Source organism: Amblyraja radiata, chromosome 18 (genome assembly GCF_010909765.2).
Source record: "Amblyraja radiata isolate CabotCenter1 chromosome 18, sAmbRad1.1.pri, whole genome shotgun sequence".
NCBI lineage: Eukaryota > Metazoa > Chordata > Chondrichthyes > Rajiformes > Rajidae > Amblyraja > Amblyraja radiata.
Window position 1 is genome coordinate 22,747,824 of NC_045973.1, and position 22,904 is coordinate 22,770,727.

General features: G+C 46.8%; 1 protein-coding gene across 15 annotated transcripts in view; it reads left to right on the forward strand.

The window, feature by feature from the left end:
• Positions 1-5,421: 5,421 nt before the first annotated feature.
• Positions 5,422-22,904, forward strand: part of pcbp4 (poly(rC) binding protein 4) — a 72,846-nt gene continuing 55,363 nt past the window's right edge. For 6 of the 15 annotated variants that reach the window (XM_033036828.1, XM_033036827.1, XM_033036829.1 and 3 more), the window contains exon 1: positions 5,422-5,542. Coding sequence is in view for 5 of the 15 variants with exons in the window: in XM_033036818.1 (XP_032892709.1) it covers positions 5,594-5,706 (113 nt within the window). In the remaining 10 variants the exon portion in view is untranslated. Of the gene's footprint in view, positions 5,543-5,582; positions 5,707-9,170; positions 9,305-22,904 lie in introns of those variants that run through there. The other 9 variants (XM_033036818.1, XM_033036833.1, XM_033036820.1 and 6 more) reach the window with 4 other exon arrangements.

Consider the following 22,904-nt stretch of genomic DNA (forward strand, 5'->3'; position numbering starts at 1 on the left):
ATTAGAGAAGTCAATGTTCATACCGCTGGGGTGTAAACTACCCAAGCGAAATATGAGGTGTTGTTCCTCCAATTTATGCTGGGCCTCACTCTGGCAATGGAGGGGGCCCAGGACAGAAAGGTCAGATTCAGAATGGGAGAGGGAGTTGAAGTGCTGGGCAACCAGGAGATCAAGTTGGTTAGTACGGACTGAGCGGAGGTGTTGGGCAAAGCGGTCGCCGAGCCTACGCTTGGTCTTGTTGAGCCATGTACGTGCCTTGTCCTTCCACTTCACCCCCAACCTCCCTCCCGCAGTCCTTTTTGCTTTGGGAAACTTTTTAAGAAAAGCAGTTGTTGCTAAAATCTTCCTGTAAACCTGAGTTGAAGTGTTAAAGATATAATGTGCTGTTACAGTGTTTGTGATTAAACATCAATAGGATCACTCAGAAGATCTGCATGCCAGAACTACATTATTTCTGAAGAAGGATTCCAACCCCAAATGTCACCTATCCCTTTCCCTCCACAGATGTTGCCTGATCCATTCAGTTCCTCTGGCACTTTGCGTTTTATACATTTTCTTTTTCTGCACTGCACTTTAGTTTAGGGCAGAGTGAATCTTCGACATTTTGAACAATATAACCACCGAGTGGCTCAACAGTGCTGCGAGTGCTGCGAGTGCAGCCATTGCCACATTTCTTAAGCGTATAATGAAATAATAAAAGTTGCTTTTTGTAGGAAGTACTTCCCATTGATTTCCTGCTGTGAGTTACAATGGATTCCTATCCATTTAGAAAGTAGCCATTTTATGTTTTGCCCTAACAATGGCTCATTCTGAGAGATGTTGTATAAACTGGATATTTGCTGTCTACTCTAATCCTATCTTGCTCTGGACCTGTCAGATTGTGGTAAACTGATGAAATATAAAAGCTAGTAAATACATGAGTGTTTGTCGAAACATTGACAAAATTACTGCTCCTCCATTTTATACAACCCTTGCACATACTCAGTCTCCATAGCAACGACCCAAGTTGCTGCCGCTGCTGCTGCTGAGAATCAAGCATGCATTTTTTTTTTAAACCACAGTACTAAAATCAAGAACAATGAAATACTGCAAGTCTATCCCGAGTGATTTGAAAGTGGCCTTGCATAACGTAGGATGAACCTTTGAGTTTGAGTGTCTGATTCTGTGAATTAGAACCATGTTCTTGAAAGGGAGAGTGAGTACATGGCAGTCACTGGTGCATTGTCTTGTCTATCCTCTGGTGCACCTCATGCATGTGCTAGGGGTGGGGGAAGGGCAGCTCTCGGCCATATTTAGAAAGCAACTGCTGAATGTGATCAGTTCCAGTGGCTGAAGTCCCACAGGGCCTGGCTCTGTGCACAAGGCACGTGACCCAGATTGTTCTTCAGGCTCCCTGACACAAAGGCGGTTGCCAGCAGCAGCCCAGAACAAGCCATCAGTTCTGCAATGAGTGGGGGGAGGGAAAACAATAAGACCTTGAGAGGCCCCAGCTGTCTCCCTGAGGTGATAAGGTGAGACCATTGACCATTAACTGTTTCAGTGCTGAGACACATTTGGACGATGGCAGTGATTAATGGACAAGGCAAAAACAGAATATGTTGCAAACTCCCAGAAGGTCAAAGTATGGAGACACTGACAGGAACTCGCTGACATTGATTGGACTAGGTTGTTTGCGGGCAAAGCAACATCCGGAAAGTGAGATGCTTTCAAAAGAGTTTAGTTTAGTTTAGAGATACACTGCGGAAACAGGCCCTTCGGCCCGCCGAGTCGACTCCCCCACGTCGATGTTGTCAAGCTGGAAAGGAAGCAGAGAAGATTTACAAGGATGTTGCCAGGGCTAGAGATTCTGAGCTATAGGGAGAGGTCGAGTAGGCTGGGACTATTCCTTGCAGCGCAGGAGGATGAACGGTGATCTTATTGAGGTGTATAAAATCATGAGAGGAATAGATCGGGTAGATGCTCAGAGTCTCTTGCCCAGTGTAGGTGAATCGAGGGCCAGATTCCTAGTAAATCTTTTCCCCTTCACCTTAAACCTATGTCCTCGAACATAGGTTTAAGGTAAAGGGGAAAAGATTTAATAGGAATCTGAGGGGTAACTTTTTCACACAAAAGTGGTTGGTGTATGGAACAAGCTGCCAGAGGAGGTAGTTGAGGTAGGGACTATCCCAACATTGAAGAAACAATTAGACAGGTATATGGATAGGACAGGTTTGGGGGGATATGGACCAAATGCTGGCAGGTGGACCGGTGTGGGCAAGTTGAGACGAAGGGCCTGTTTCCACACTCTATGACTCTATGACCAGCGATCTTCATACACATACACTATCCTACACACACTAGAGACAATTTTTACAACTTTACCAATTAACCTAAAACCTGTAAAGCTGCAACTCTACCACCCCAAATGTGGTGACAAGAGTGAGGGCATGCATGTTCGCATTGGAGTGAAAGGCAAAACAGGTGGGAGTAAGGAAGGTCATCGGTTCAAATGTTGTGAAGAAAGGTCTCGACCGAAACGACACCCATTCCTTCTCTCCAGAGATGCTGCCTGTCCCGCTGAGTTACTCCAGCATTTTGTGTCTGTTCATATGTGATAGGAGCAGAATTGGGCCATTCGGCCCATCAAGTCTATTCCACCATTCAATCAAGGCTGATCTATCTCTCCCTCCTAACACCATTTTCCTGCTTTCTCCCCATAACCCCTGACACTCTTACTAATCAAGAATCTATCTCTGCCTTAAAAATATCCATTGACGGCCTCCACAGCCTTTTGTGGCAATGAATTACACAGATTCACCACCCTTGCTTGGATGACGAGAAACTAAGGCTCTGGTCTGGTCAGGAAAAGGAAGGTGGTATTGGGCAGGTGTAGGCCGCTGATATCAAGTGTATCACTGAATGAGTTTCAAGAACTGAGCATAAGGAAGAAATAAAGATGGCAACAAGGAGATGGGAGATAGTACTGGTAAACAATAATAAGGAAAATCTAAAGAGATTTTATGTACAACAATGGAAAGAGCAAGTAGAGCCCCTCAGAAATCAAAGTGGTCATCCCTGTGTGGACCTGCAGGAGATGGGCAAGGTCCTTAATGAGTATTTCTCCTCTGTTTTTACTGTGGAGAAAGACATAAAGATTGGGGAACTTTGGACATTTAATGGAACTGTCTTATGTTTAGTTTGGAGATATAGCACAGAAACAAGCCCTTCGGACCACTGAGTCCATGCCAATCAGCGATCCCCATTAACACCAAGCCAATTAGCCTACAAACCTGTATGTCTTTGGAGTGTGGGAGGAAATCAAAGATTTTGGAGAAAACCCACACAGATCACAGGAAGAACGTACAAACTTCGTAAAGACAGCACCCGTAGTCAGGAACAAACCCAGGTTTTTGGCGCTGTAAGGCAGCAACTCTACTGCAGTGCAACCATGCCACCCACTCCGTATTACGATCGAGGAGGTGCTGAACGTCCAAAAGTGTAGGATGGTAGATAAATCTCCCAGACCAGATCAGATATTTTTGAGGATACCGTGGGAAGCTAGAGAAAAAATTGTGGGCTCTTAGTCTGAGATATATAAACCATCATAAGACATGGATGAGGTGCCGGTAGATTGCAGGGTGGCTAATGTTGTGCCTTATTAAGAAGGGCTGCAAGGAAAAGCTTGGGAACTATAGACCAGTGAGGCTAATATCTCTGATAGGCAAGTTAATGGAGGGGATTCGTAGGGATAATATATATTTGCATTTGGATAGACTGGCTAATTTAGGATAGTCAGCATAGTTTTGTATATGGGAGATCTCAGTCTTGCTACTTAAAATATTTCCAGATGTGTCACCTTGTCAAATGCATTCTGGAAATCACAGCCAGGTTGCATTTATCCAGGAGTTGCAAATGGAAAGTCACAGTAGAAGCAGCGGAAGATGATTAGGCCTAGGAAATACCCCTGATGACCTCTTGCAGTGATGTCCTGGGTTGATGGACTTCCAACTACCACAGCTATCTTCCTCTGTGTGACATATGACTCCTGTCAATGACTAGTATTCCTCTTGGTTTCATTGATTTTGATCTGGGCTCCTTATTGTCAAATTAATTCATCTCACATCTGGAATTCAGCTCCTGGATTTCTCATTTGGTCAAAGGATGTGATATCAAGCGGCTAAAAACCCAAACACAGCCCCGCTGAGCAAGTTATTGGGGAGTAAGTGTTGTCTAATAGCACTTCAATGAGTAACCTCTTCCACATTATTGATAATTGGAAGTACACCAAATGGGCAAAATTAGCCATATTGTGTTTGATGTAAGGGAACAGGGCAGACCTAGGCAATTTATCACAATACTGGACAGATGCCATTGGCAAATGCACTAAAACAGCTTGGTCAGAAGTGCAGATGGTTTTGGGGCACACGTGTGCAGTGTTACGACTGGGATGTCGTTGGGACCAGGAACCTTTGATGTGTCCCATGCCGTCAGTCGCTTACTGATAATCGTGCAGTGAGATGAATTATTGAAGGCAGGAATTGTGACTTTGCAATTTGTCCAGATGGGCCATCTGCTTTGGAGCTTGGGCTGGAAGTTTGCTTTATCTTTTAATTGTGTTCATGTATTTACAAACCTGTATGCACATGCATCTGTGGGAATGGGTTTGGGTTGTGTGTTAGTGAGTTGATGTTTTGTTGGGTGTGCACACAGGTTAGGCCAGTTTTGGCAGAACTGTGTCATTTCAATTAAGAGTCAGCCTGAGCCAGAGCATGCACAAATTAGAAACTCAAAATTCTACAAATTCTGGAAATTTGAATTAAGACAGAAAGCTCTGGAAATAATTATCAGGTCAGACAACATTTATTTTGGAGGAAAAGTTTATATTTCAAATCAATGACTTGTTATTAGTGAAGGTGACCTAATCCAGGTATTTACAGCAAACAGGTTGAGGTAGAAAAGATGGCCAGTGAGAGCTGATGTATCACCTCTGACTCAAACATACCTCATATTTACAGGAGTCACAGAGGAATGATATCAGGGCACCACACTGGTGAATCATTCTGCTATCTCAGATCCTGATACTAGTTGCCATTGGCAATAAAAATGAAGTTGCTCGGGCAATGTTCAGACATTTTTGATAAGTGGCAAGCAACCTTTGGAATATTGTGAACAATTCTGGGCACCATATCTGAGAAAGGGTGTGCTGGCTCTGGAGAGGGTCCAGAGGAGGTTTACAAGAAGGTGGGGGGTGGGGTGTGTGTGTGTCCGTGTCCTTAGGCAGTGCACATTTTGAGCAGGGGTGGCATTTTGAAGTGGTTGCCGAGAGTTGGGGTAACTGTGAATGCGTCCCCTTTGAGCAAAGATCCTATAGCAGATAGAGGATTATTGCGTGTCGACTCTGCTCCAGGCTTTGGCCCTGGTGCAGCAGCCGCGCGGCTGCCCATTGGCTGAACGTCGCCAACAGCAGATACATTGCGGAGAGTCCGCAGCGCGGTGACGGCTTTACAGAGAATCGCAGTTGTGCGGATCCTGGTGACCCGAGCACTCTCGCCGATTTTTTCTGGTGAGTCCCAATCTGTGCCAAGGACCCCCGCTCTCCCCACCTCGCCTCCCAATGTGTACTTTTCCCGTTTCCCCTTGCTGCCGGATCATCTCTTTCCCTCCCGCCTTGATCCCTTGTCCTCCTCCACCAGCCCATCTCCCACTCCAGGGCATCCGCGCAAACGGGTGCGTTTGATGTGTTGTTGGAGGCTGTGGGCACACAGCTATGTTTGTTGAACGAGTGTGCGGCTGCATCTCTACACTGAAGACTTTTACCCCAATCGTTGCAGAGTTGCCTGGTCTCAGCTGGTTATGGATTTTTAAGTTGCTCTTTGATTAAAGAGGAGGTTTCTGCCGATTATGCAGGATTAGGCCTAGTTCTAATACCTGACCGTTAGGGTGGCTATCTTGGAAACAAAACTGACCGTTAGAGTTAGGAGAGTGACAGAGAGGAAAAAATCTTTCAGTTTTTTGTGTTTGTGATGTATGTTAGTTTACTGCTATTACTGTTTATGAGGACTGAGGGGCGCTCCTATGTCGCACATGAATTTATAGCTTCCTGCTAAAGCTGCCTGGATACCTCATTGTATCATGTTATGAGGAAACTTCGATGGAAGGGGGGGGGGGGGGTGTGTTAAATGCAGGCCCAGGCTATTATCAGGCCAAATGTTGCTGTGTTTTAGGTGCTAGAAGAAATGAGTCTTTGCTACTTTCTTGTCACATTGGCTTCATTTAAATGCACTAGGAAATGGTGGACTGCAAGGCCTTCTGGTCCTTGCCCAGAGGTTGATATTTATCGCAGGGTCTACGCAGCAGCTCTTGTCACCCGTCGCTTTGGTCGCTGTGCTTTCAACAATGACGGGTCTGGGAGCTTCTGACAACCCTGCCCATCCATTCCATGGAAGTAGTGAGGATGTGGTGCAAGTCCCAGGTCAGAGTCGAGAATATAACAAATTATGTCTGCTCTGAGGTGTGGCACTATCAGAGATGCTGTATTTGGATAAAACTTTGCATCTGTATTCTCAACTGGATGTAAAGGGTACTTCAAAGGGCAGCACGGAGGGAGCATTGGAGTCCTGACTGATGTTTGTTATGTGTAAATCTTGCAAGTAAAATTACATTATGGTTACTCTGGGAATGTGTTAGGTGGCTTCTACTGATCTTGCTTAAAACAATGACAACTCCTCATTAGTAGTAATCTGAAGCGTTGTAGAACAATGCAGTGTAGGTGTGCTGAAGGATAGCACAAATGTTAAATGTCTATTTAACAGAAAGGTCTACTTTGACTTGTGACATGCTAATAACGTGCAATGGAATATAGTTCCATTAGATTATCAGATATTTCCAAGTGCATGACTGAACCGTGTTGAGATAGTACCAGCTTTCCCTGCTTAACCCGAAAGTTGTGAGTTGGTGTACCGCATCTTGTGTAAATATTGTTTGGCGCTTATGGAGTGTTCCATTGTCTGGCATCTTTGCCTCCTGGGTGAGTGATCATTCTGAACTTAAGGGGTGTTTCTACCACGTTAAAAATTATATGAGGACCACATGCGCTCCTTTAGCGTTAGATATGTGCATTAGTATCCCTGCAAAACAACGTTCAGTTTATTTCAAAGGTAGATAAAAATGCTGGAGAAACTCAGCAGGTGAGGCAGCATCTATGGATGAAAGAATAGGTGACGTTTCGGGTCGAGATCCTTCTTCAGACTGATGTGGGATGGTGGGGGCGGGAAGAAGAAAGGAAGCGGAGACAGTGGGCTGTGGGAGAGCTGGGGAGGGGAAAGAGGGAGAAAGCAAGGACTACCTGAAATTGGAGAAGTCAATGTTCATATCGCTGGGGTGTAAACTACCCAAGCGAAATATGAGGTGCTGCTTCTCCAATTTACGGTGGGACTCACTCTGGCCATGGAGGAGGCCCAGGACAGAAAGGTTAGATTTGGAATGGGAGGGGGAGTTGAAGTGCTGAGCCACTGGGAGATCAGGTTGGTGTTGGGCGAAGCGATTGCCAAGCCTATGCTTGGTCCCACCGATGTGGAGTAGCTGACATCTAGAGCAGCGGATGCAATAGATCAGGTTGGAGGAGGTGCAGGTGAACCTCTGCCTCACCTGGAAAGACTGGTTAGGTCCTTGGATGGAGTCAAGGGGGAGGTAAAGCGACAAGTGTAGCATTTCCTGCGTTTGCAAGGGAAAGTACCAGTGGAGGGGGTGGGAAGGGTGGGAAGGGACAAATTGACCAGGGAGTTACGGAGGAAGTGGTCTCTGCGGAAAGCCGAAAGGAGAGGAGATGGGAAGATGTGGTGGGATCCCTTTGGAGGTGGCAAAAATGTTGGAGGATTACCTGTTGTATGTGACAGTTGGTAGGGTGGAAGGTGAGGACAAGGGGGACTCTGTCCTTGTTATGAGTGGGGGGGATGGGGAGTGAGAGCAAAGTTACGGGGTATAGAAGAGACCCTGGTGAGAGCCTCATCTGTAGTAGAAGAGGGGAACCCCCGTTCCCTGAAGAATGAGGACATCTCCGATGCCCTGGTGTGGAAGTTTATTTCAAAGTAATTTCCATGATGTGTAGAGCTTGTGGGTATTTTTGTGTTAAAGGTGCTTTCGATAGGAAAGTCCTATATACTGATGCATCTTTTGTTAAGAGGCACAGTTAATAACTTGCTTGCCTCAATGCCTTTAATGTAGAAGCACTATCTGAGGCATTCGCTGGGCTTGTACAATAAAATTAAGTAGGGTGCGTTCTGAGCCTGGGGCCTTGGCTGATGTTTAGTGATGGGGAACCCTGTTGAAGGGTTGGGTTTGTTTGTGCCATGCTTGACAGAAATGTGTGTGTTTGTTAGCTTTGTCCCAGCACACTGATGCCCTGAATCCTGTTACGTAGCACGGCACTTCAACAAATGCTGTTTTATTTCATCAGCTGCGGAGCCCACTCTTAATTGATCGGAGTCTGTGTGCATCGATAGTGCGTTACTCACTACTTTGGCTGCCCTGGAGGCAGCGGTGAGGGGCGTACAAGGTTAGATGGACGCCTGCATGGGTGAGGCCGCTTGGCAGGGTGGGCTTGGCAGGGAGAACCACCCCCCTTAATGCAAAGTGAGGGCAGTGCATATGGCACTGGTGCCCTTTGTAAAGCCAGTCCTGTGCCTCAGTTATCAAGATTTAAATTGAATTGAAATGCTCCTAAACTAAACATCAGGCTGCTGGGTGGCAGCTCCTGTATTAAAACTCACTGCTCGTCTGCATTCAATCCCAGGAAGCAAAGAAACATTTGCCGTTATAAAGCATTACTGAATCAGGTGTGTATGTAACCGTGAAGCGAGCCCATTCTGAAGGGCCAGACATGTGAGGGGTGAGATTTCATTTCATTTGAGCCTCTATGAGGTTCAAGTGACAAATAAATTGTATTGTGTGTATTGTGTATTGTGTATTTGCAATAGCTGAGGTGGGTACAGAAGGACCAAGGTATACACTCTGCTTTGATATGGCGCTGAGCTGTCGTTGGGAGGTCATTTGCAGGTCACTGGAGTCTGTATTAGACAGTTTGAGAGCTGGGCTTGACCTGAGATGGGGGTTGATAATCCCAGGCAGGATCTCAGGTTGGTTAATAAATAATCTGCAACCCTCTCAAACATGAATGATGTATGTTATCTCAGAAACGAGGCCCTCTTTGCGGAATGATATCCATTGTAATTGGAATGACCTCTTCCACTCACTGACTTTGCTGCCTCCCTGTACCAACTAACAAGCATTACCAAACCACCTGAGGCACAACTCAGAACATCAGCAGGTACTGTGGACTAACTTTGCCCTGAATTCTTTGAGGAGTAATATTTATTAGTGTACTATAGGTAATTCTGTTATTGAGCACAGAAGGAACTGCAGATGCTGGAATCTTGAGTAAAACACAAAGCGTTGGATTAACTCTGTAGGTCAGGCAGCATCTGTGGAGGGAGGTGACTGAAGAAAGGTCCTGATGTGATCGTCACCTGTCCATTCCACAGATGTATGAACAGCTGAGAGATTCCAGCGCTTTGTGTTTTGCTCTGTCAGCAGGAAGCTTGGGTGTTGTTTCTGAGCCTCTGAGTAGTCTCTGAACCTCTTGGGTAATCTAGCTCCCACCCCAGTAACTATGCTGTGCTACTCGGAGCTGCTTGATACTTGGAGCCCCACCTCTGCTCCCTAACTTGGCATTGGCTTACAATTCTGCTTGAAACTAGGGTCATCCTCCCCAGATTGCCCACTCTCTAGGCTTCTTGGTGCTGTGCATCACCTCCAAGGACCCCATCGAGTCCTGAGAATCTACCATGCGATATTCTTGTAACAAGCCAGCCCTCCAAATTAATGCTGACCTATGGTTCCATCACTGTTGTAGCATGGAATGAAGCCACTCCAGTTCTTTTGGATCAGAGGCTGTGGCCATATGTTGAAAAGTGTTTCTGGAAAATCAAAATTCCAGCTTTATAAAGTGTTTCACTACCTGAACAATGAGGTGAGCTTTAACATGGGGAGATACAGTGCAGAAACAGAGCCTTCTTTGGTAATCAATGTTACAGATCAGATGTTATTGGGATTGCTTTTCTTCCGTCCACTTAATTCTAAGACTGAAGGGTGATGCTTGAGAAAATACAAGGTGGGTGTCATGGAGATACAGCTTTGTAACCTACATCTCTCATTTCCATTTTCCTTAACTAGTCTGAAGAAGGGTCTCGACCCGAAACTTCACCCATTCCTTCTCTCCAGAGATGCTGCCTGTCCCACTGACTTGCTCCAGCTTTTTGTGACTACCTTTGAAACTGAATCCTTGCTGATTGTTGACCACTTAGGCTAATTTTTCTCAATCACGTGTTTTATTCTCCCCTACACTCTATGGGTAATTTACAGGGGCCAGTAATCCTACCAACCCGCATGTTTTTGGAATGTGAGAAGAAACCAGAGCACCTGGGGGAAACTTGCGCTATCACAGGGGAGAATGTGCAAACTCCACGCAAGCTCATTTGCATTGCAGGCTGACGTCCCATCTCGCCACAAAATGGTGCAGGGTTTTTTTTTGCATCCTTCTCAGTATGATGTCGTTTGTGAAAGACTATTTGCAACAGTGCAGTGTCACTTGAGAATTGTGTTCATGACAATCCAAGTATCCATAGTGCAACTTGAACCCACAGCTCTCTGATTCAGAAGCAAGAGGGTAACCAACTGAGCTGCAGCTTGAAATACATAAGCTACTATTGTTGAGCGCTGCCTTCCCGTGTATGGTGTCATGAACAGAGGGAGAGGCTCCAGAACAAAGGCCTGCTTATAAAAAAATGTCTTCAGCCAGAAATGATGCTTGACATTTTAGTGGCTGAAACCTTTGAGCGTGAGTGACATTAGTTTTCTGTAAACCTCCTCCTAGCCAGAGGTTCTTGGCTGCTGTACGATGGAGGAGGCAGGCAATTACTGAAGGTCGGCATATTTGGGATAGGATGTGTGGGATTGAGGAATGTGAAGAAGTCGCTTGTAATTACCAGCAATGCATCATCGCCTATTCAATGGGCCACTGTGTGCCCTGGCTGCCTGCAGAAACAAGCAGGTCACAAGGGCGCCAAGCTCCTGTGTCTCACAACAAGACTTTGCATTCATAACTTCTACAGGCAAGTTTGTTGCCTGGAGGGTGAGGCAATGTGGGTGGATGACTGATCTGTCCTACAGATAGCGACTGGACATTGACAGAGCAATGTCTGTCCAGATCTCCAACAGACAAATGGGAGCAGGCAGAAAGTGAAGCCACAGTTTGTTAAAGGCAAGCGACAGAGTATGGAGTTATGGTCTGTGCCTTACAGTTCACTGCAAGGTCCAGGTACCATACCCCACAGTTCAGAATCACAGCATGGTTACAGTACAGGAGGAGGCTCTTTGGCCTATACTGGTTTATCTCAACACTCCAGCTAGTCCCACCACACACCCTCTGCACTGTCGTGGAAACTCCTTACTTTCAAAAGTGAGTTGAATGAGCATCTGAAAGCTAAGTTGTTTATTTCTGCCACTCCTGCAGTGCATTCCTGTTCTCACCACTTGCTGCGCTTGTTTTTAAAAAGGCTTGGTGTCCCTTGGGTTCTTTAGCCAAATTCCTTTCTTCTGTCTCCTGGGTATTGGCTGCTCCACAAATGTAAACACTTTTTTCACTCTACCAATGGAAACACTTTTTAACTCTGTTATGTCCGTGTACTTTAATATCCCATCAGATCTCTTCAATCCTCCCTCTTAACTGAACAAGCCTGGAAATGTATAGGTAGACACAAAATGTTGTAGTAACTCAGCGGGATTGGGTGAGGTTTCGTGTCGAGACCCTTCGTTAGACACAAAACATCACCCATTCGTTCTCTCCAGAGATGCTGCCTGTCCCGCTGAGTTACTCCAGCATTTTGTGTCTATTTTCGATTTAAACCAGCATCTGCAGTTCTTTCCTACACTGGAAATGTACAGCACAGAAACAGCCCCCTTCCCTGCCTATGATGCCTAATCAATGCGAATCACATTTGGCCCATATGCCTTTACACCTTTCCTTTTCAAGTACCAGTCCAAATGCCTTTTAAACATTGTAATTAAATATAGTTTAAACATTGTAAACCTCCACCCCCTCCTCTGGCAGCTCGTTCCAGATATTCACCACCTGCTGTGTTGGAAAAATCTTGCCCCTCCAATCTCTCCTCCCTTAAACCTGTTCCCCACAGTTCTAGAATTCCCTGCCCTAAGAAAAAGGCTGAATATTTACCCTTTCTATGGCCCTCATCATGTTTAGTTTAGGCATAGAGTGCAAACTGGCCCTTCGGCCCACTGAGTCCATGCTATCAGTAATTATTCATACACTAGTTTTATTCTACACACTAGGGACAATTTACAAAAAACAATTGACCTACAAACCTGCACATCTTTGGAATGTGGGAGGAAACCAGAGCACTTGGAGAAAACCCACACAGTCACGGAGGACGTGCAAACTCCATACACACAGTAGCAGTGGTTAGGATCGAACCCGGGTCTCTGGCACTAAGTCAGCAACTCTACTGATGCACCACTGTGCTGCTCCTAATCTAAACTTTTATATATGATTGTCTCTTAGCTCTTGCATTTCAGTGAGAATAAACCTAGGATGTCCAATCTCTCCTTATAATTCCAACCCTTCATTCCAGGTATCATCCAGTATATATCTACTGCACTCTCTCTATTACTTACACATCATTTCTGTAGCGTGTTGACCAGAATTGTGCACAATATTCCAAATGCGGTTTAAGCAATGTTTTGTACAGCTGCAACATAACGTCCCAACTATTGCGCTCAATGCCTTGGCCTATGAAGGCAAGCATAGGAAATGATCTCCACTGCACTGAACCGGGACTGAACTCAAGGACCTGCTTTATCTTTTTCCATTACAACCTCGAATCTCCAACCTCTATGGTCACTGTTCTCAAAGTGTCCCTCGACAATTCCTTTCACCACTTGCCCGTCCTCGATAAGGTCAAGCCCCCTTCCTAATAGGACACTCTACATATTGATTCAGGAAAAACTCTCTTGAATGCATCCCCATCCAAGGCCCTGGTACTGAAGTTATCCTCGTCAATGTTTGAAAAGTTTAAAATCCCCAACTTGTACAGCCCTGCTATGATCTACCTACGAGTCTCTTCCAATTCCTGTGTACTTTTGAGAGGTCTATAGCATAACCCCATCAAAGTGACCAACCTTTTCTTATTTATTTTACCCAAATGACTTAATTGCCCATCAGAGCAGTACTTCCACACCACCCCCTCTTTTTCAACCTCTCTGTCACATCTGAAACTTCTGCATCCTGGCACATCGAGTTGCTATTCTTGCCCATCCATCAATCATGTTCCAATGATTGCATCAATATCATAATCCCGTGTGCTCATCCACACACTCGGCCTATCAATCGTGCCAGTGAGGTTACTTGTATTAAAACAAATGCAATTAAGCCTGTCGGTCCTCTCATGTTTCTGCACCTCCCACTGTTCTTGTCCGTTCTATTTTCTACATATGAGTCAGCCACCTTACCTGCTGTACAGTCAACAATTCCAGCTCCAGACAATCCAAAATCTCTCATCCTTGTAATCTATTTAGTAAATCTCTTCTGCGCAGTCTTGAAAGACTTTAAATCTTTCCAAATATGTCGTGTCAAGAAATGGGCACTCTACTCTAGTTGTGCCAAACCAGTGTTTTATAAAATGTCGCCATGATTTCCTTGCTCTTGAACTCTGGCTTGATTTATAAAGTGCAGGATTCCGCATACTTTATTACGCCCATTTTCTCAACCTGCCCGGCCACTTTCAATGTGCGATGTAGATGCATGCGGTGATAGACAAAAAATGCTGGAGAAACTCAGCGACTGAGGCAGCATGTATGGAGAGAAGGAATAGGTGATGTTTCGGGTCGAGACCCTTCTACAGACTGATGTCGAGGGGGTGGGGGGTGCAGGACTCCTCCATTGCCAGAGTGAGGCCCAGTGCAAATTGGAGGAACAGCACCTCATATTTCGCTTTGGCAGTTTACACCCCAGTGGTATGAACTATAATTTTAGATAGCCCTTGCTTTCTCCCTCCTTCCCCTCTGCCTTCCCAGCTCTCCCACAAAGCCTACTGTCGCCGCCTCTTCCTTTCTTTTTCCCGTCCTCCCCACCCCGACATCAGTCTGAAGAAGGGTCTCGACCCAAAACTTCGCCTATTGATGCTGCCTCACTCGCTGAGTTTCTCCAGCAATTTTTGTCCACCTGCAGTTCTTTCTTAAACATGCATGCGATGATATCTCTGCTCCTGTGACCTTTTTAAAGGCGCCCTCTAGTTTGCATTTCATGTTCTTCCTCCCAAAGCATTAAATTTCATCAATGTATCTGTCTGTCTCTAGTTCACTCTGCCCTAAGTTCTGGCATTTTGAAATTGTATACTTCCAAATCATTAATAGATATTAAGAAAAGTAGCATTCATAGTACTGTCTACCTGGGGTCTCTACTGTACATTTCTCTCTGGTTAACCATGTACTGGTGTGATGAAATAACATGTTCATTTAAATGTTTGGGATCTGGAGATCAGGTAGCAAAAAAACAGAAGAAAGTGTAGTGGTCTCTTTTCTCAGGATGGAAATGTCAAGGACTGGAGGGCATGGCTTTAAGATGAGAGGGGGGCAGTTTAAAGGACATGCGCTGGGCAAGTTTTTTTTTTCCTTACACTGAGATTGGTGGGTGCTTGGAAGGCACTGCCAGGGTGGTGTGGGAGGCAGTTACGATAGTGGCATGTAAGAAGCATTTAGATTGCACATGGATATGCAGGAAGTGGAAGGTTATGGATCACGTGCAGGCCGAGATTAGTTTAACGACATTCTGTTCAGCATGGACATTGTGGGCCAATGGGCCTATTCCTGTGCTGTATTGTTGTCTGTTATCTGTTTAATGGCCAGAGATGAGGGCTTGAGAAGAGGGAGGTTGAATTGGGGATTGCTAGACTAGTGTTGGTTTCTATATACAGGTAGTTCTGCTATAATGCATGTTTCTTGAGTGTTGTAAGCTTATGTTGAAGATGTTGGAATTCTAACATTTTCTGGACTAGTGAATTTCTCTGACATCCAAATGCATCAATGTGTTCTGGGACTTTAGTTTAGTTTAGAGATGCAATGTGGAAACATGCCCTTCGGCCCATCGAGACTGTGTTGACAGGTGATCACCCATGCACTAGTTCTATTCTGCTCATTAGGGGCAATTTGCAGAAGGTATTTAAACTACAAAACTGCAGGTCTTTGGAATGTGGGTGAAAACCAGAGCATCCGGGAAAAACCCATGTGGTCGCAGGCAGAACGTGCAGGCTAGGATCGGATCCGGGTCTCTGGTGCTGTGAGGCAGCAACTCTCACTCTGTGCCACTGTGCTACCCAAGTTTCTTGTGCTGTCCTTTCCCCACTGTTGGGCTGGAATGTCTGTCCTGTTGTGGTTTAAGCAATCAGTAGCTTGCTGTGGAACAAATGTTTGTGATGGTTCTTTTCACCCAACACCTTGGGGTGTGTAAATGTATTGCATCACTCTGATATTCTTGAGACCAAGCCTCAGTATTGGCTGTGCTGTTAGTGATTATTGGATAAATGACCATGGGGTTTGTACAATCTTCCTTTCCCTGACAGTTCATTTGGGTTGAGCCAGTATTGGACATCCTCAATGGCCCATTTTGGCTCCATGCATATTTCCATGCCTCTCATGCCTCAGTACCTGTGAGTTAATGAACAAAGGAAGCCCCCCTTTTTCATGGACTGATTGAGCTTACCATTTATTGATGGTGACAGCAGCACTGGATCAGCATTAGTCATTAGCTCTGAACCGAACAGGAAAATTGTATATCTTTGTCATGGGAGAGGGGAAAGGTGGTTATGAAATACAAAAGGAAGGGACGTGCTTCAGCAGGACAGTCTTGGTCAAGCTCCATCTGACTTGGTGAGATCTGTACATCTCTACATTTGATTGAGAGACAGGTACATGGATAGGACAGTTTTTGATGGATATGGGCCAAACGCAGGCAGGTGGGACTTGTAGTAGATGGGACATGTTGGTCAGTGTGGGTAAGTTGGGCCGAAGATTGGTCAGTGTGGGTAAGTTGCTGCAAAGGATTGACAGGGTCAGGATGTTTCCCTGTATGAGGGAATCAAGATCCAAGGGCTATAGTTTCAGAATAAGGGGTTGTCTGTTGAGCAAAGGTAACAAGGCATTTCTTCTGTTGCCTCAATCTTTGGAGTTCAGTGCCCCAGAGAAAAGGGATTGAGATGGGCCAGTTGAGTTATCCCATCAATGGGTCAATGAAATATGTCTGAATGGCAGTTCTGGCTTGAGAGGCCTGTTGGTACTGCTCTTGCTGAGTTCTTCCAGTCACCGTGGGTTCTCCCCCAGCTGTTCTCATCTCAGAAGGTGATTAAGAGTTGACCATGTTGCTGGGTCTTGAGTCATGTGCAGGTCACAGTGGGTGATTGCAGACTTCCTGCAAAAGGTTTGTGAACCAGATTGGTTTTTCTGAACATCTGGCAGTCTCCTGGTCACTTCTTGAGATCGCCATTAATTCTAGATTTAATTTAAATTCCCAGCTGCTGTGGTGAGATTGGAACTTGTGTCTCTGAATCTTTGATCCACAACTTTGGCTACATCTCTGCAACAGTGAGAATTTAACCCACAAAGGAAGCTGCAAAGGTGACCTGTAACATCTTTATTTCTCACCCAGGTTCAATTTTCCTTTCTTTTGCCAACTACAGACACTTTGATCTGACAAAGTGCCTCAGGCTGTTTTTAAGACTGGTTGGCACAAGACGTTTTGTCCTCCAAGAACCTTTCTGTCTTTCATCTGCTACAGTAAAGGTCCTCGGTGAGATATGGAAGAAGCAGCCACCTCTGCAAACGCAGATTTGACGATGAAATGTTTGGCCACGTTTAATGTGCCAGTGCATTCTTTAAGGTGACTGAAGGGGGAGAGACAAAATAGCTGAAGATCAAAACCGGACCTGGTACAGGGCACATGGTTTACTGGGCAGCAGCACTTCTGTCCCCCAACAGTAGTTTTCTGAGACCTGGTCTATCTCAAAGGACTGGAGAGATAACGCTAGTGTTTTCTCTGTACAATATTCCAATTTTGCTGGCAGCACAAATTAACCAACTGCAATGCCTTCTCCCAGCCAACATTACAGGATTGAGGGCCGAATTACCTGAGCTTTATTCTCAGCTATGCCACTGGCAGAGGTTATCAGGTGAACAGGAGAAACTATTCAAGGAGGTGCTCAAAGCTTCCTTTGAGGAGCGGAAAATGTGAAACATTCCCATTGTCTATTAGAATCTCTGGTCCAGGAGACGGTGGGAATGAATGAGGTATTGAGAACCTCGTTTGTGAATTGGGAAATACATAAGCACCCTGTGTAAAATGAGAAGGAGCATGCTAGTTCTTCATCTATCCACTTGCCCTGTGGAGAACCTTCCCTGTGTAATAGTCCGTGATTTCCTGCTGGCTTCATCAGCCACATTGCTCTTAATTTTTAGTGGAAGCAAATCATCCTCTACCCCGAGGGACTGCATTAGAAAGGCAGACAAGCTGTTCTATTCATCTTTGAAAACTGCGGTGCAACTGGTGAATTGAACACTGCTGTCCTATAAGCGTGTTGGCCAATCAGCGGCCTGTTGCTATCGGTAACTTGCAATCACAGCTGGCATCGGAGCTGTGGAACAAACGGAGCTGTGAAGCTGCAAAATCGGGAAAGCACCTTTATGTTGCTTGTCGTAACTTGGGGTTGTCTCAAACAGCAGGCTGCAGGTAAGCCTGGCCAAACATTGTGGCAGTGTCCAGAACACAGCCATTTACAAATCCCAAGGCAATTTAAAACAAAACCCCTTGAAATTGATGGGAATGTGGAGCTCTGCAGTAACCCATTCTAGAGGGCAGGGTAAAGAACGAGAAAGAAATGAAAAAGGCATGGATGAAGGAAGGGCAGGGCTTGAAGGCTGCAGGGATGTTGAACCAGTAAATGTTGGTGGCTGTGCCAGATCTCATTGGGCTGAGGGTTATTCTTATGATGTTGACAGAAATATTGTCCAGCTCCCTGCAGGGAGCTTTCAGATCTGTACATTGTGGAATCTTTCTTTTCTAGCTACATGAAGGAGCACACTATCTTCCTTTGCATCCTTCGCCAAAAACCATCACCTGCAACTGGGAAGTACTTTCTTGGAGTATGCTGGACATTAAAAATCTGCACATTTCAGTAAATGTAGGCTGCCCCCATCGTCTCAGCATTTGCTGAGAGTTTCTGCGGCATGGATTCTGGCTGGATGTGTTGCTCCATTGGAATTCTGTGGAAAGGGGAGAACTTTTAGCAAAGATGACTGGTCTGGAAGAAAGCAGTGGGAGAAAGGCTCTGGAATCAGTTGGACCAAGGACTGAGTCTCTGCATTCTGTGCTAGGTTGCCTTCTGGCAGTACAAGGAAAATGGTGCAATGATGGTTTCCGCTCAATACGATGCCTGTGCTGTGGAAGGAGAGGCAGTTTTGCACAGGAAGCAGCTTAGAACTAAATTCTTATGGAAAATATTGCTGAGGATCTGGCCCAAGAGAGCTTCCGTGAATGAGTTCAATCCATTGGGCTAAACGTTTGATGTTAGCTTGAATGGAAAATGTTTTGAAGTGCTTCAGAAACATCTGTTGGCAAAGAGAATAACGGGTCTCTGTGCCTTTTGAAGCTCAGCAGGGTGGGACAGGTGCTGACTGTTCATGCTGTCTGATGAACATTGTGCTTGGAGGGCATGGCAGCAAGGCTGTGGAGCTAATAAAGGGTACAGTCCCTGTGGCTTGTTGGGTCTTAGCCCAGTAACTTGACACAGGCCATCCCCAGGTTACAAATGGCCGACTTATTGACACCCAAGTAAATGTCCAACCTACATAAACACAATCATTCCTACAAACGGCAGAAGTAATTTCTGCGCTTTCACTACTTTTAGTAATTATTCTTTCCTATTCTTAGAGTTATTCTTCGAGGCCATTCATTATAATATTGTGGCGATATGATTGCCATAGTGAATTTTGCATGTATTTCGGACATGGACAATTAACTTACGGACGTCTGTAAAAACCGAACCTATTTGTTCCCCGGGGCTAGCATGTATTATGTTTCCCCACTCTCATGGGCTAGTTGGAAATGTTTGATTTTCAGAAGTTATCAGAAATAAAATTGTATGGACAAAATGGGCTGAATCTAGACCAAGGTGAGCAAAACCGTAGGATTTGTTCTCTGTCTGGCTCATGGTCTTGTCCAGGGGTGCAATATAAATAACGTGCATCATCACTTGGCCTGCAAGCTGTCCACACAACAAATGAAGACTGTAGGTACACAAAATTGCTGGGGAAACTCAGCGGGTGCAGCAGCATCTATGGAGCGAAGGAAATAGGTGACGTTTCGGGCCGAAACCCTTCTTCAGACTGATGGGGGGTGTGGGGGGGAAAGAAAGAAGGAAAAGGGGAGGAGGAGGAGGAGCCCGAGGGCGGGCGGATGGGAGGGTGGGAGGAGACAGCTAGAGGGTTAAGGAAGGGGAGGAGACAGCAAGGGCTAGCCAAATTGGGAGAATTCAATGTTAATGCCATAAGGACGCAAGGTCCCCAGACGGAATATGAGGTGCTGTTCCTCCAATTTCCGCTGTTGCTCACTCTGGCAATGGAGGAGACCCAGGACAGAGAGGTCGGATTGGGAATGGGAGGGGGAGTTGAAGTGCTGAGCCACCGGGAGGTCAGGAGGATTATGTGTTGTATTTGCCGGCTGGTGGGGTGAAAGGTGAGGACCAGAGGGACTCAGCCCTTGTTGCGTGTGCGGGGATGGGGAGAGAGAGCAGTGTTACGGGGTATGGATGATACCCTGGTGTGAGCCTCATCTATGGTGGCGGAGGGGAATCCCCGTTCCCTGAAGAACGAGGACATTTCCGATGCCCTGGTATGAAATGTCTCATCCTGGGAACAGATGCGGCGTAGGCGGAGGAATTGGGAGTGGGGGATGGAGTCTTTACAGGGGGCAGGGTGGGAAGACGTGTAGTCCAGATAGCCATGTGAGTCAGTGGGTTTGTAATGTATGTCGGTCAGGAGTCTGTCCCCTGCGATGGAGATGGTGAGGTCAAGGAATGGTAGGGAAGTGTCGGAAATCGTCCAGGTGTATTGGAGTGCCGGATGGAAGTTGGTGGTGAAGTGGATGAAGTCAGTCAGTTGTGTGTAGGTGCAGGAGGTGGCACCAAAGCAGTCGTCAATGTAACGGAGGTAGAGGTCGGGGATGGGGCCCTGGTACGTCTCGAACAAGGATTGTTCAACGTACCCGACAAAAAGGCAGGCGTAGCTGGGGCCCATGCGTGTGCCCATAGCTACGCCTTGTGTTTGGAGGAAATGGGAGGAGTCAAATGTAAAGTTGTTGAGGGTGAGGACCAACTCCGCTAAGCGGAGGAGAGTGTCAGTGGCTGGGTATAGGTTGCTCCTCTGGTCGAGGAAGAACCGGAGGGCTCCGAGGCCATCTTGGTGGGGGATGGAGGTGTAGAGTGACCGGACATCCATGGTGAAGATGAGGGGGTGAGGGCCCAGAGAGTGGAATGCGTGGAGGCGGCGGAGAGTGTCTGAGGTGTCTAGAACATAGGTGGGGAGGGATTTGACCAAGGGGGATAGGATGGAGTCAAGGTATGTGGAGATGAGTTCGGTGGGGCACGAACACGCAGAGACAATGGGTCTGCCGGGAGAGCCGGGTTTGTGGATTTTGGGGAGAAGGTAAAAACGGGCCGTGCGGGGCTGGGGAACGATGAGGTTGGAGGCTTGGTCAGGTAGGGCGTGGGAATTGATGAAGTCGGTGATGGTGCTAGAAATGGTGGCCTGGTGCTCGTCAGTGGGGTCATGGTCCAAGGGTAAGTAGGAGGAAGTGTCCGAGAGTTGGCGCGTGGCCTCAGCTTTGTAGAGATCGGCGCGCCAGACTACCACGGCACATCCCTTGTCGGCTGGTTTGATGACCCAATCTGGGTTTTTGCGGAGTGATTCGATGGCAGTGCGTTCAGAGGGGGAAAGATTAGAGTGAGACAGGGGAGTGGAGAAGTTGAGGCGGTTGACGTCGCGGCGGCAGTTCTGAATGAAGAGTTCCAGAGCCGGGACTTTATGAGGGGGGTTCCACGAGGAGGGGGTGCGTTGGAGACAGGAAAAGGGGTCATCATTGGGGGGCGAGGACTCCTTCCCATGGAAGTGCGCTGTGAGGCGGAGACGACGGTAGAAGCGCTCCAAGTCATGGTGGGCGCGGAACTCATTGAGATGGGGACGGAGGGGGACAAAGGTAAGACCTCTGCTGAGGACAGACCGTTGGGTGGGGGAGAGGGGGAGGTCGGGGGGGATGGTGAACACCCGGCAGGGGTGGGAGTTGGGGCCAGAGGAAGGCAGGTGGGTAGACTGGGGACGGGGCGATGTGTGGGGGGGGGGGTTGTGGGTGTTGGAGGAGTGGTGGGTGGTCAGGGGGTGGGGGGGAGAGAGGGCTGTAATGTGGGTGGGGAAGAGCGGGTGTGACATGGTTGGGGGGGGATGGGGGAGGGTCAGTGGAGCAGCCACTGAGGTTAGCAAGGCTGGGCAGACGGGCGCTAGGACCCGGTGGAGTTAAGTCCAGGAGAGTGGGAGTAAGCAGCGTGGAGGCTGCAGGCCCAGTGCAGAGTCCAGGCTCCAGGTAAGGCGACGGCTGTGGGTTGCTGGAGGGGGGTGGAGTGGCGCGGGTCACCGGACCCGATGGTCGGAGTCCAGTGGCGCGGGTCAACGGACCCGATGGTCGGAGTCGAGTGGCGCGGGTCACCGGACCCGATGGTCGGAGTCCAGTGGTGGTTGAGTCGGGGTCCGCGGGCGATGCGTGGGTGGTCCCGGTGGGCGGAAGGTCGGCGGGTCGGCGGCGAAGACTGTAGATTGAAGTGCAAGAAGTGCAAGAAATTTGGGATTAGCACCTAGAGGTTTTTACACTGGGTACTCAGAAGATATGGAATGCTTCCCATCATATTAATTGGTGGAAATCATGTCAATGTTTCTTGGGCTAATGTAAAGTGCAAAACTGGCAGCTACTGACTTGGGGTGTTGAAAATAACCACCAACTGAAGGGGTTGAATGGCCTGTCCTCGGTTGTAATTGTTAAGCAGTGGCTGAGGATTAAATCACTTTTTTTCTTGGGGCTTTATCTTGAGATATTTCCTGTCAATTGGTACCAAACAACTAATTTTGCGTTTGTACCAAAGTGAGTTGGTGTCTTGCTTCTCTTCAGTCTTGCAGCGATGGTCATTGTTCATTGATGTCTGGCTGCTGTTTCTCTGGAAATGCTGCTCCAGCTCTTATTAAACTTTTTTGCCTCTCACCTTAAAGGTATGCCCACCAGTATCTGATACTACCATCCCAGTTGAAAAAGACTCTTGTTTCTTTTGACAGAAGTTGTTTTCTGTCAAGACTTCCCTGTTGTGGCACGTTATGCGTTACTCGTGACAATCCAATTATTACAGAATATGGTTTTGGAGTTTGTGCTATTGGGTGCTAGTGACAGAAATTGAGCCAGATGCTCTATCATTCTGATTCCTGTACTCTGGGTGTGATTGTGTGGAGCATATCTCTGTTTTTACAGTGTGCTTACATACAAATGCCCTCACACTCTTCCTCCGCAGGTCTGGGCAGCATAGAGATGGGGACAGCAAGAACCTAAAAAATGTTTGTTGTTTCTTCCAGCAGAAGGTAGAAGTTTGACTTAATCAGATCTGTGTCTAATTGTTTAGCTAGTGATGACTTTGGCTGTTGTGAGGGACTGATGATTGAACATTATGGGTAGATGGCTAGACTGTGGAGGTGGCTATTACCTAGTGCTTTTGTGG